At 40.6% G+C, this 14,223-nt stretch overlaps 1 protein-coding gene across 5 annotated transcripts in view; it reads right to left on the reverse strand.

Moving 5' to 3' along the window:
* FIG4 (FIG4 phosphoinositide 5-phosphatase) overlaps window positions 1–14,223 on the reverse strand; it is a 129,307-nt gene that overhangs the window by 56,573 nt on the left and 58,511 nt on the right. For all 5 annotated transcript variants that reach the window (XM_027088788.1, XM_027088764.1, XM_027088770.1 and 2 more), the window contains exons 13-15: window positions 12,992–13,037; window positions 11,814–11,962; window positions 10,654–10,820 (exon numbers count right to left, since the gene is read on the reverse strand). In XM_027088788.1, coding sequence (XP_026944589.1) covers window positions 10,654–10,820; window positions 11,814–11,962; window positions 12,992–13,037 — 362 coding nt within the window. The remainder of the gene's footprint in view (window positions 1–10,653; window positions 10,821–11,813; window positions 11,963–12,991; window positions 13,038–14,223) is intronic.

Consider the following 14,223-nt stretch of genomic DNA (forward strand, 5'->3'; position numbering starts at 1 on the left):
CTTTTTACTCTGTACCTCTCATAACACAGAGGATAGTGAACATAAACTGCTTCTTGAATTTTGAGAGACTCTTAAAAATCCTCAAGAACTGCCAAGTACCTTAGTGATTGTATTTTTAGAAAACATTCTCACTGTGTGTTAGTTTACCTAAAACAAACGGCATCTTCACTTTATTGCAAAGACTAGTAGAGATGTCAGACACAAATAAAGTGACCCAAGTTCTACCCATATTCTGTTGCACAACCTGGAACAAGTCAGCTTCCAAGTTTCTGCTTTTAATCCATGAAAAGACATTCTCCATTTCTTTAGCAGAGACAATGTTTACATTTTCTGTCTCCTACAGCTGTGTTTGATAATGAAGGCAGATTGAGCACATGGAAAACAGCCTCATTCTAACCATTCAACCACTCCAAAATTACCTTTTCAAAGGTAATATGAACTAATAAAATTGACTACATATATATATATGCTGTATCTCTTCTTTTTCCCAATTATATTTGGGTAAAAATGATGATAAGCACTGAAGCCGCCTCATGAGCCATCCTTCCCACTCTGCACTGTCCCCTCCCTAGCATCCTTCACTCCTTCCCCTCATTTCCTTCTTTCCATTCTCATCTCCGATCCCTTGTATATTCAAGTCTGGGGCAGGCTTCCACAATATAAATAATAACCTCTTTCTGAAAATGAGCACAGAACCAAAAAGACAGCACAATAGAAATGACTGCTTTTGAAACAGGATAACATTATCATAAAATCAATTTCCTTCCAACAGCTATAGTGAAACACAGAAAAATCTGAAATTAGCAACATTGTTCTCATTGGGCTATTTGGTCACTTTGGCAGAAGCATAAATGAAATACGGTACATCAAACATGTATTCCAGTTATATATTTTGACAGGAAGCATTCCATTAAAACAGCACTTACCTTTTAGGCTAAAAGTAATATATAAAAGGGATGTGTTTATATGATCAATATATTTGGAGCCTTTTTTCCATTTGTTGAGTGAAAACATCAAAGTACTAAATGATACAGGCATTACTGCCCCAATTTTCACCCTCTTAACACAATGTGAAAGTAAACATACTGCTTTTATAGTAATTATATTCTTTATGCTTCTTGAATGGCCTTAATGGCACAATAATTCATGCTATGCAGTACCCCAAAATATCTTAATACTATCTAAAGAAGCTTTCCGTTTTTCAGCCACGTTTTCAAGGAGTTTCTTTTTTATTAAGCTTACTAATAGCTTCCTTTAATTTTTAGCAAGTATAATAAAATGTAAGATTGAAAAACATAACCAAATAAAGGATATTCCTTCCAAGGATCATAATGGAGACTTCTTGAATGTCCTGCTGTTTTTATAACTTAAAATATATCCATAGTATTTATGGTCACATACTAAGCTTGGAATCTAAGGCCAGCCCTGATGAGCCTGAGAATTTTCCTGGCTACTTTTGACTGCAAATAAGGCTATCACCTTCTGGAAGACAGCAGTACTTTGGACACAGATAAAAGCTTAAAACAGGTAGGTTCTCTGCAGTTGCAGATAACAAGAGGGCAAAATGACTATCTACTTTTGTAATCAATCATGCTCTAAAGGAAAAAAGAATATGCGCCTTTCAAACTCCATCCAAACAGGTTAAACACTAACCAGTTTTATTATGCACTGTATTTAAATAGGTCAGGCTTGAATATAACAATTCTTTTTAATTAGCCAAAAATTTTAACTTGGAAACTAGAATGTTTGTTGACCTTAATATTAAATTAAGTTCGTGATAAAGTGGCCTCTGAAATCAGTAATGGAAAGGGACACTATTCAATAAACAGTACTGTTTAACCATTGTGGGGGAGTGGACAGTGACATTAGATCCCTACTCACACTGTACGTTGAAATAAACACCAATTAAATGTAAGAAGAACGAAGATCAACACCCTCACAGAAAAAGAAAAACATGCAATTTTTAAAAGAAACAAGTAGACAATGAACATACATAAACTCAACTGTACTAGTTATTAAACAAATGCAAACTGAAAACAATATACCATCTTCTACCTTTTAAGTTGGCAAATACTTTTCAAAATGAGCTCTCCTATACTCTGCTGAGGGGGACTTGACTGCTATATCCTTTGGTAAGGCTCTTTGGCAATATATATATTTTTAAAAGGTCCTGAAAATGTCTATACTCTGAACTAATAAATATGCTTCTGAAGTTTTCATAAGATAAAAAATATGCAAAAAACGGTATATGTTCAAAGATGTTTGTTTAAAAGGAACCTAAATGCACACTAAAAACAAATAACCTCCCTATGCTGCTTCTAAAGAATAGACTGCTGCAAGCCTACCAAAGGCTACCAAAGATCATGCTGTAAAAGAATATTCAGGGTCATAAAGATTACTCACATTATCCAAAAGGGCAAAAACAGATACACAGTACCTGTGTAGTAAAACTAGAAGGATCACGTTCTGCTAAATATGAACAAGTTGCTATCTCTGAAAGGTGAGGATTACATGATTTGTGAGTTATTCTATAATTATAATTAACATATATTACTTTCATAATTAAAAAACACACCATTCATTCATTTATCCAAGAGCCTACTATGTCCCACACTAGGGATACAGTCTATACAAGGCTGATTTCTGGCTCTCGTAGGGCTTATGTTCCACAGTGGGAAACAAAAAGAATATACAAGTAAATAATGTACAAGGTACTTCCAGAGGAAATAAGTTCTATGAAAAAAATAAAAGAGTGACGAGAGAGTGATGAGAAAGGAGAGGGACACTCAGGTCGGGTGGTCAGGGAAGTGGGTAGAGGCTGGGCAGCTCCAGGAACAGCACGAAGGCCAGGGGGCTGGAGGGCAGGGAGCAAAGGAAAGAGCAGGACTAGGGACAGCCGAGGCAGAGCACACAAAGCCTAGTAGGTCACGATGAAGAGCGTGACTTTTAAATGCAATCAGAAGCCCTGTAAGGGTTTTCTGAGAGGGGAGTGATAAGATCTAAGTCTTGAAAAGATCACTCTGGCTGCTGTGAAGGGCAAGAGGAGAAGAGGGAGGCAGAGGGAGGAATCACAGGAGCCACTGCAGGTGTTCAGATGAGAGCCAACAGCTGTCCGCACCAGCCCGGCAGGAGTAAGGATGAAACACAGCAGAAGGGTCTGGGATATATTTTGGAGCTAGAGCCAAAAAGATCTGCTGAGAGATGAGATGGGGGAGTATAAGAAGAATAAAGAAATCAAGGATGATTCCTAGGATTCTGAACTGAACAGCAGGAGCTGAGGTGGAAAATGAAACAAAAAACGAAACAAGTAGAGAAACAGGTCTGGGGCAGAGTCAAGAGCTCCTGTCTCAGAAATGATCAGTTTGAGATTCTTAGATATCTGTGGTAGGAAGAAACTTGGCCTCATGACCTTTCCTCCCTAGTTTCCCATGAATATTTTACATTACATGGCAAAACGGACTTTGCAGATGTAAGTGAAATTACTAATCACTGACTTCAAGATAGGGAAATTATCCTGTCTTATCCGGGTGGGCCCACTGTAATCACAGGAATCCTCTAAAAACAGAGGAGGAAGGTAGAGAGATTCGAAGCACAAGGGTTTATGCACCGTTGCTGGCTTTGAAGATGGAGTGGGCCACAAGCCAAGAAGCCTTCCGAAACCAAGAATGAGCCCCAGCCACAGGGACATCTGCCCTAGAACTGCCTGGGATTCTGCCAACAACCTGAAGGAGCCTGGAGGCCTCCAGATCAGCATACACATTCTGACTTGATTTTGATTTCATCTGACTTCACTGCTTTCATTTTGACTTCAGCTGGGTGAAACCCTAAGCAGAGAACACAGCTGAGTAATGCTGTGCCCAGACTTCTGACCCACAAGCCCCGTGAGATAACAAACAGGTGTTGTTTTAAGCCACCAGGTCTGTGATAATTTGTTACAGCACCTATAGAAAACTGCCACAATATTCTGGAGGAAATGCCTGCTAGGTAGGCATGTAGATAAATAAGTCTGGAGTTCAGTGGAGGAGTCAAGGGAAGAGATATGAATTTGAATGTCAAAGGCATGGTACTTAAAAGCTGGGTAAGATGCCCCAAAGGTGAAAGTATAGAAAGAGATGAGGAAGGTTTAGAAATAGGGCAGGAGAAGTCACCAGGGAGACTGAGTGAAACAGCACAGAGGTGAGTTTGAAGAAAGAGGGAGAGCTCAACTGTGATAGAAGCTGCTGAAAGCCCGAGTAAGATGAAGATAGGAAAGGAATCACTGGGTTTGGCAATGGGGGATTGTTGGTGATTTTGACAAGCACTGGTTCGGTGGCAGGACAGGGCAGAGGCCCAGTGAGGCAGGTGGAGAGAACAGGATATGCGAGAGGAAACAGGTGGGCAGATAACTCTTTCAAGAGGTTTTGCTTTCGGAGAGCAGAGAAATAGGACTTTAGCTAGTGGTGGGTGTGGAATTAAGGACAGGAGGAAAGATTCAACGAAGAACATAAGGTGTGCTTTTATGCTAATGGAAATGAGGCAGCAGAGGGGAGCAACTGACATATGTGGCAGTGAGCTGTATGATATAAGGTAGAAACAGTGGGTGCAGATAAGGACAGGCTCTGCATTCGGCGCTAAGAAGGAGTCCCCCCCCCCCATGACATTTTCTCAATGAAGAATGAAGCAAAGATACCAGCTGAGAGTGGTTTAGGGAGAGAGGACAAGGTATGAATGGTCACTTTGGAGAGTGAAAGAATGAACATATTAGGGAAATTTAGCAGGACTGTCAGGCTGTTTTGAGTATCCTTCAGAGAACTGCAGTCAGTTTAAACTGAGGGTCATAATTCCAACTTCTTCTCTTGCCACGTTTAACGGCTTTGGTTGCAGAACAGGTGGACAGTTGGGTTTTAGCCAGAGTTTTATTAATGTGATTTCAAATGTTGTTAAAACATAACATTTTCCAAATGTCTTCTTTCTGCTATAGCCAAATATAGCTTACTCACTCTAAACCTGCTGTTAGAAGGATGACCTTAGAAGGCTAGCTCAGTATTCTTTTTTTTTTTGCGGTACGCGGGTCTCTCACCACCGCGGCCCCTCCCGTTGCGGAGCACAGGCTCCAGACGCGCAGGCCCAGCGGCCATGGCCCACGGGCCCAGCTACTCCGCGGCATATGGGATCCTCCCAGACCGGGGCATGAACCCGTGTCCCCTGCATCGGCGGGCAGACTCTCAACCACTGCGCCACCAGGGAAGCCCTCAGTATTCTTGATAAACAAAAATGTGCTCAGATGCTCCTTTGCATGTCCCTCTCTCAGGGGTGGGCAGAAAGGAAAAGACACTGCTCCACCACCTCACGGCACTACCATAATGCTGGCGATGACATCTCGACACTGTTTTCTGTAATCACTGCATTCCATGCATGGTGAGCTTTGAAGTCTTTACCCCACAAGCTTTTTTTTTTTTTTTTTAATCTCTGTTTGAGGAGAACATGGCTCCCCTCCATGCATGGATACACACACACACATTCACACATTTAAATTACAGCTGTGTGCATGTATGTATGTATATATATGTGTGTGTATATATATATATACAGCTGGTCTATTATTAACCGTTGCAGGTATCTTATCTTTTTATTTTTTTCTTATAATAGGATTTCAGTTCAACAAGCTTCAGGGAAAAAAAAAGTCAGGCTTAACTCAAATATAAATGTAAAAAAAAAAAATTAGAAAGAGCTTGACAGGGTCCTTCAGTGAATTATAATTATAAAATTCTTCCTAATATCCAAAGGGAGTACCTAGGTACCTATTCTTTCCTTGCTGGCGTCCTATAACTGCTTAGGTAGCCAGTTATATTAGAAATCAACGGACATTTCTTAGAGACAAACCCCAGAAGATGGTAATATGTGAAGCCTCAAGAACAGGTTTTATCAAAATGAGCGTGAAAGGGAGTCAGGTGGGTGACCCACATAGCATCAATCTGTCTATATGAACCAAGGATAAAATTCCTAACAACCTAATTTCAAGTACCTTCCTGCCTATCCAAGAGGCATAACACGAGGAGATTAACATTTACAAAGTTATTTTGAGTGCTTTAAAGAAAATGGTTCTATTACTATATTACCATTATATAATATCCATTGTAACTTAAAATTAAATTGTACACCCCAATGACACCATGCTTCTCAAAATAAAGAAGTCTGTTTTAGCCACATTATTCATAAAATAATTCCTTTCATAATAGTTTCTCTTTCAGTTGTGCATAATTTTGCTTTACCTTTCCATCAGGTGCATGTTACTTATTCATGACCATCCTCTGTCTTTTAATGGTTCTCCTTTCTTTTTTAATCATGCACAGCTACACATTCATTCTCTGTGCTCTAATCTTATTGAAAAACACATTATTTGGGCTTCCCTGGTGGCACAGTGGTTAGGAATCTGCCTGCCAATGCAGTGGACATGGGCTCGAGCCCTGGTCCGGGAAGATCCCACGTGCTGTGGGGCAACTAAGCCCGTGAGCCACAACTACTGAGCCTGCGCTCTACAGCCCGCGAGCCACAACTACCGAAGCCCGCGTGCCTAGAGCCCGTGCTCCGCAACAAGAAAAGCCACCACAGTGAGAAGCCCACGCACCACAAAGAAGAGTAGCTCCCGCTCGCCGCAACTAGAGAAAGCCCGCACGCAGCAACGAAGACCCAATGCAGCCAAAAATAAATAAATAAAACAAATTTATTTTTTAAAAAAACCACATTACTTGATCCTTAAGTGTCAAGAATGACTCCCAATTCAGGGACAACCATGATAGGAGAGGGCAGAAGAGTGGACGACCCTTTCCATCAGGGCAGTTTTAAACCTTTTTCATGATAACATACACCGAGAGGTATATGTATTTGTTGGCACATAACTTACACAACTGTTGTAAGTTGAATTGTGTCCTCCGCAAAAGATATGTTGAGGTCTTAAGCCCCAGTACCTGTGAATATGACCCTATTTGGAAATCAAGTCTTTGCAGATATAATCCTGTTAAGATACAGTCACACTGGAGTGGAGCAGGCCCGTAATCCAGTATGACTGGTGTCCTTATAAGAAGAGACACACACACACAGGGAGGAGTATGCCACGAAGACACAACAGAGGGGAGAATGTCATGTGACACCAGAGATAGAAATTAAAGTGCTGCAAGCCAAGGGTCAGCAGCAAACCACCAGAAGCTAAGAAGCAAGTAAGGATCTTCCCCTGAAGACTTCAGAGGGAGCACAGGCCTGCTGGCACCTTGATTTCTGACTTCAAGCCTCCAGAACTGTGAAACAATAGATTTCTGTTGTTTTAAGCCGCCCACTTGTGGCTGTACTTTGTTACAGAAGCCCTAGGAAACTAGTAAAACAATGAAGCATAGCCAGTGAGATGCCTTTAGAGAGATCATCTTAAAACCATTCTAATTTATAAAAACAAGTGAAACCATGTGTTATTTTTATAGTAATCAATTATTTGCAATACATGTTACAGCCAATTGGAATGCATCAATAAATATTAATATCTTCATTGAGAACCACAGCAGTAGGTATAACAAAGGATGATGGGAATACTTTAATATTTTTGCTTTAGAAATCTAGAATTTAAAGGTATGCCACTGGCTTGAATTTCTAAATCTGACTTTCCTCTTAGTTTTTGTTTGGATTAATATACTTCGATTGTCAACTTCCTAAATCCAGCTCAAGAGTCACGCATACAGAGGAACATCTAAATACTCTTAAAGGTCTATAGTGGCTTTGTGGTTTATGTTATACATTGAGCTGACCCGGAGTTGTTCAATGGGCGTAATTCTCAGTGAATTCGAAAGACATGAGCTGAGCAGCCTAAGAGCATTACTGATAGGCTACATGTTATTAGGTTGACATACTTAGTCCTGTCAATTTCTTAATTCAGGGAAAAGGGGAAGTTGAGAGAACACAGGGAATGGATTAACTCATGCATTTATTAATTCATTCCATAAATAGTTCTTGTGCCATGAGCAAGGCATTAGGGACACCATAGTGAACGAGATGCTCACGGAGCTCTTGGGTGTCACGGTAGGGGTGGGGGGGACACACAACTAATAGTACAGTTAACAATTTAAGTGCAATTGTGCCAAGTGCTACAAAGGTAGAGAACGTTACAAGAACAGAAACTGAGTACCTTCCTTGAGGAAGTGAAAGGAGAGTGAGCTCTAAAGCTCAAAAGACTGCAGTCATGTGTTCCAATGGGTGCAGCAAGAGCCTGTGGCAGAAGAAGCCTAACTTACTCAGGAAACAGTGAGAAGGTCCGTGTGTCTGGAGAGCGGTGATGGGGGATGGGAATGGCGTGAAAGGCAGGATGGCAAGGTAGGTGGGGCCAGACCACCCAGGACCTCTAGGTCTGTCCTGCACATCCCTCCCACGCCCGCCAGGCTGCCAACCTGTTTCCGACCCCTCCATAGTGTGTAAATAGAGATGGTCTTACTTGATGTGGTGGACTCCAAAGTGACCCCCATGCTCCCCACTTCCTGCTGTTCATGCCTTAGTGTCATAATCTGTGCTGTGTAGTGAATTGTGTCTCCCTAAAAAAATATACTGAAGCCCTAAACCCCAATACCCATTAATGTAATCTTATTTGAAATTAGGGTCTTTGCAGACATAATCAAGTCAAGATGATGTTATACTGAATTAGGGTAGACCCTAACCCAGTATGACTGGTGTCCCTACAGGAAGAGGGAAATGGGACACAGACCTAAACACACAAAGGAAGAAGACCATGTGACAATGGAAGCAGAGATTGCAGTGCTGCCGGTGCAAGCTAAGGAACACCAAGGACTGCTGGCAAAATATCAGAATCTAGGAAGAAGCATTCTCCTATGGGTTTCAGAGTGAACTTGGCTCTGCTGACAACTTGACATTGAACTTCTACCCCCAAACTGTGAGATAAGTTTCTATTGTTTTAAGTCATCTAGTTTGTATTATTTTGTTACAACAGCCTTAGGAAACTGATACAGATTGTGCTTGTGTGTAGGTGGGACCAATGATTTGCTTCTGAGCAACGAGATATGGCAAAGTGATGGCATGTCACCTCAATGTTTACATTATGTTATATAAGACTCTGTCTTGCTAGCAGACTCATTCTAGAGACCGTCTTCCACATGCCAGCTATGAAGATGCAAGTCGCTATGAGTCCTACAAGGAACAAGTCCACGCGGAACTGCAAGGAGTTGAATTCCACCAACAAACACATGAGCAGGGAAGTGGAGGCCTGAATCAGGCCTCCAGATGAGACCACAGCCTGACTGACATCTTGATTATAGCTTTGTGAGACCCTGTGCAGAGAACCCAGCTAAACTGTGCTTGGAATTCTGACCCACAGAAATCATGAGATAATGAATACATGTTGTTTTAAGCTGCTAACTTTTTAGTAATTTGTTAGATAGCATAGAAAACTAACATGCTTGAACAGTAGTATACCAAACTGTTAGTAGCAGTTTAGCCTTTGCATTCTCTCTGGGCATAGGAAATGTTGAAAGCTGACTCTTTTATGGATATTTTCAGGCACTCTTCTGAGGTTCCCAACACTGGGGACTCTCCTGCAGTTCCCCTGGTGTGAGCACATGTATCTTCTCACATCAGGCATTTTCTTGCTACTCCTTCCTGGGGAATCCAGTGATAACTTCCTGGTTCCTGCTGCTACGGTCCCTCTGGCCAGGACCTACGCCAACGCCATGCCAGCACTCTCCCCCGTGAGGCCTACCTCTGGGCACCTATAAACACTCAAGGATCCTTTGGCCTAACCAACTCTGGGAGGGTTGGCCATTCCCAACATGGCAGCCCTCTCCTCAGCCCGTCCCTCTGCTTCAGCTTTGCTACACAGCAGTCCAAAGCCAACAGCTCCATGGGGTCCCTCCAACAACAGAGCACTACATTAAGCTTGTCCAGAGTCCTAGTTCTCTCTAGGCTGGAGGTGAAGGAGTAGGGGTGGGTGACAGTCACTGCACGGCAACAGTGCACTCCGAAGACTCTCTTTACCAATCTCTTCTCTACATTCTGTAAACGTTTTTATCTTCGATCTGGTTCAAGAGTCCAAGACTCACGGAATCAGCCTGAGCACTTCCTTTATAAATTCTGTGCGTGGGGTCTGTCTCACAATCACTTTCCTATCTATTGTTTTGGAAATCCCATCAGAATGGAGGCAGGAAAAGTGCCACTTTAACCACCTGTTTCTTTTAGTATTCCCAAGTCATAAAATAAGAGTAAAATTTAGTGTTAATGTTACAACTCATTTCTAGCTGACATTTAAAAGAATCAGTGATATTTACATTCTTAGACAATTGTTAAAATGATGAACTCTATTTAAAATAATTACTCAACACTCTTGAACAAATTTATCTATGTTTTGCAAGCAGAAATTCAGAACAAGGCAGAAGCCAAGGAATCAAATATTCTCAAGTACGTAAAAGCTCTAATTATGGGTGGCCAAAGTGCCCTATTTAAAATACAAAGTTTATTCATTCATTTACTGAGCAAATATTTACTGAGTACCTCTTAAGTGACAGACTGTTTTATTTAAACTTTTAAAATATTTAATTTTGACTTTATCCAGTTAGCTTAAAAAAAAAAGTATAAGAGAAAAATGCACATCAGGATAAGTCTTAGAAATGCATATAACTCCAGAATTACCTGAAAAGGCATTGCTGTAATATCTAGACAGGGTCTGCATGATGTCTTTTGAGTGCTGGGTCCACGGCGCTATCTTTCTGTAGGTTTTTACACGATGAACAAGTTGGGAACCACCATACTGAAGGGACAGGGTATCCCCATGATCTTCATAGAGTTCCTCAAATAACCTAAGCAAAACATACAAACACTAAAGAATTTCACCCAAAGTATTACACACGTATTCACTTAGCTGTGGACTCAAAACAAGTATTTTACTTTATGAATTCCTCTAAGCCTTTCTTTTCAAGTAGACTCTTCAACATCTCGAAGATATATGCACATACAAAATATATTATATTTTATAGTAATGGTCTAATAAGCAACAAAGTCAAAGAAAATGCTATATATATATATAAAAAAAAGCAGGGGCACCAAAAGCATAACCCATCAAAGCCAGACCAAGGTGGTTTTAACTCTATTAAAAGAATCCTAACTTTCTGCAGCCTGCCAAATCAATTTACCTCCCACGACAGAATTTTCTGTTCTCTCTGAATTGCCTTTGGGAAAAAGGACATGCTCTTGTCACAAACAAACCATATTCTTTCCTAGAAATACACGTTTGAAACTTATGTTTCTTCAAGTGCCTGTCAAAGACTTTTTAGTGCAGTGGTATCTGAGGACCTGGCCATTTGTAAGCTCATCGCTTTTTTTTTGACAGAGCCTTTATGACTATCTCAGAGGACCTATAACAGCGATCACTGCATTTTCAAGAAATGGTACTTCACACAATGTCATGGACCCAACGGCCAGTGAATAAACAGTATTCCTTACTGAAGAATCAATGTTTTATCTGTCTTATATGTTTAATTCAAAATATATGAAGGCTTATTACTTTTTTCCCCTAATGCAGTCTGGATTTATTTCTTAAAAAACCCACTAGTTTGGATTTATCTAAAGTACATAATGTTTATTGATAATTAACACAAATAGGAAAATAAAAACCATGGTAACAATACACAAGGCTTTAACAGAAATATATATTACCAAATTAATTTGAATAATGTCTTTTAACAACATGGTTTTTGAGAAGCTGAAAGGAGAAACAAGTTCATAAAAGTCCTTATTAATCAGGTTTGCTTTCTGTCATTACCAGCATTCGAAAGGCAGAAAATAAGGCTTACCTAACTGCATCTGTATCAAACTGTAGATTCGGTTTGTCAATTAAGCCCAAGGAATACAGCTGATAAGCCAGAGCACATTTCCCCACCATAAACTGTGCTGTGTTGGTGCGATCCAAACAGTCCACACAGTTGGTTCGAAGAACACCAGTCTAAAGAGAAACACCTTGAACTGTCATTCATTATTCAGTCACCAAAACTACCTCCATCCTACTTTAGATTTCTTTAAGCAATAGAAGATAGCTGCAGGCAGGGTATTATTCCTGAACAAATAATGAACATTTTTTTCATTATAAAAGGTTATATTTGCTGTTCATTTAATACTGCTGCAACAGCATCATTGCACCCTCTAGTCTATATTTGAATTATTTTCTTTAGTTTAACAAGATAAAAATAGCTAACATTTTCCACATGTATCAATTAGTAAAATATGTGCTTTTTTCCCTGATCTATCTCCTTTACTGTACAAACTAAAATATTCAGTGGGTGAGGCCATTTCATTCTTAAAGCATAATTAATATATATACTGTTGTATTTGGTTCATTTTCCAAAGTCTTTCTAATTTATTCTTTTCACATTTCTGTTTATGGTTCTATTTCCAATAACAAAATTTATACTATATAGAAAAAATCTGTGGGCGATTATTATTTCAGCTACACATCCTTCGCAAGAGTTAAACACTAGCAGTAAGGCTTTTAAAACTCATTCTCAGGACTTCCCTGGTGGTGCAGTGGTTAAGAATCTGCCTGCCAGTGCAGGGGACATGGCTTCCAGCCCTGGTCCGGGAAGATCCCACATGCCGCGGAGCAACTAAGCCCGTGCGCCACAATTACTGAGCCTGCGCTCTTAGAGCCTGCAAGCCACAACTACTGAAGCCCACATGCCACAACTACTGAAGCCCATACGCCTAGAGCCCGTGCTCCACAACAAGGGAAGCCACCGCAATGAGAAGCCCGTGCACCACAATGAAGCATAGCCCCTGCTCACCGCCACTAGAAAGCAGCAACGAAGACCCAACGCAGCCAAAAATAAATAAATAAACATATTTTTAAAAAAACCTCATTCTCAAATGATTAATAATTTTGCATTCAATAAGCAGTATCTCTCTCCATGGTTGCTTTCAGAAAACATCATACACTGGATACAGATTCTATTCATTATTAATACAATGTCATCTATACCTGCAGGCGACCGGTGGAAATCACACATCCTCCTAGTTCATTCCACCTGTGTTTAAAAATACATGCTTTAATTAAAAATTTTTAATAACATAATCTATATTCATATTTGGTACTAGCTCTTTATTAAGAATCAAAGTAATAGGGCTGAATGCCCCTGAATAATCAGCTGATTCAGTTTACTTTCATTCTCTCAGGAAAGTGAATATGCAAGTCACAGAGACGGAATGCTATCCATGCGCTAAAGGGAGACCAGGAAAGGAGCATCTTAACCTGCTCCAGCCCTACACTCTTAGCATTTTGTCACCCATGTTCAACCAAAATCTCTCGTGCTTTAATTTAAGCGCATTTCCTGTTTGGTCTCTACAGACATGACTAATAATTGCAGGGCAACTTTATAATAAAATCTTCCAAGCCTGATCCTTCTCGCCTCAACATCAGGAGGCCCCACCTCCTCCAGCTTTTCTTCATGGAGCTTTTGTTTTTACAGTCTTCCTTATTATTTTCTTTCCTACATACTTTCTCCACGTACTAATGAATGCCTGGGGAAATGTTCTTATTACATAAGTACTATATCATGATATTACTATTTTAATTATTTAAAATATTTTAATTATTTAAAACAAGGTGCAGTGAAGAAAATAACACAGCAGGCCTGACTGCCATCCTCAGAAAGGCCTGCTTACAAGGCTGGCCCGTGGCTGGAGTCCGGAACTTCAGTTCCCACCATTCCCAGAACAGACAAGAGTGGCTCAATGTGCCTAAGCCGTCTGTAGAAACAACATGGTTTGCTGAACATCCTTTCCTTCTGCGAGTCTGAAATTTTGGAAGCTGCCAGGCAGAGGCTGCCTATAGGACCATCTCCAATAAAAACCCTGGCACCAAGTCTTTCATCATCTCCCCTGGGTGGCGACATTTCACACACACATCACAAGTCGCTGGGAGAATTAGCGCTCTCTGTGTGCCTCTACCAGGAGAGGACTCTGGAAGCATGCCCCTGATTTCCTCTGGACTTCATCCCATGTGCCTTTCCCCTTGGCTAATTTTGCTTTGTTTTGTTTGGTAGTAATAAATCACAGCCAAGAGAACAACAATATGCTGGGTCCTTTGAGTTCTCCTAGTGAATCACTGAGCCTGGGAGTGGTCTTGGGGACCCTGGTCACAGGTGCCCCGAAATTCAAACTATAACAGAAGGATTACTTGCAAAGATGTACACATTAGTAGTTGGTTGTTTT

This window comes from Aethalodelphis obliquidens, unplaced genomic scaffold (genome assembly GCF_003676395.1).
Source record: "Aethalodelphis obliquidens isolate GAN/ISIS:26980383/991018 unplaced genomic scaffold, ASM367639v1 scaffold3, whole genome shotgun sequence".
Taxonomy (NCBI): domain Eukaryota; kingdom Metazoa; phylum Chordata; class Mammalia; order Artiodactyla; family Delphinidae; genus Aethalodelphis; species Aethalodelphis obliquidens.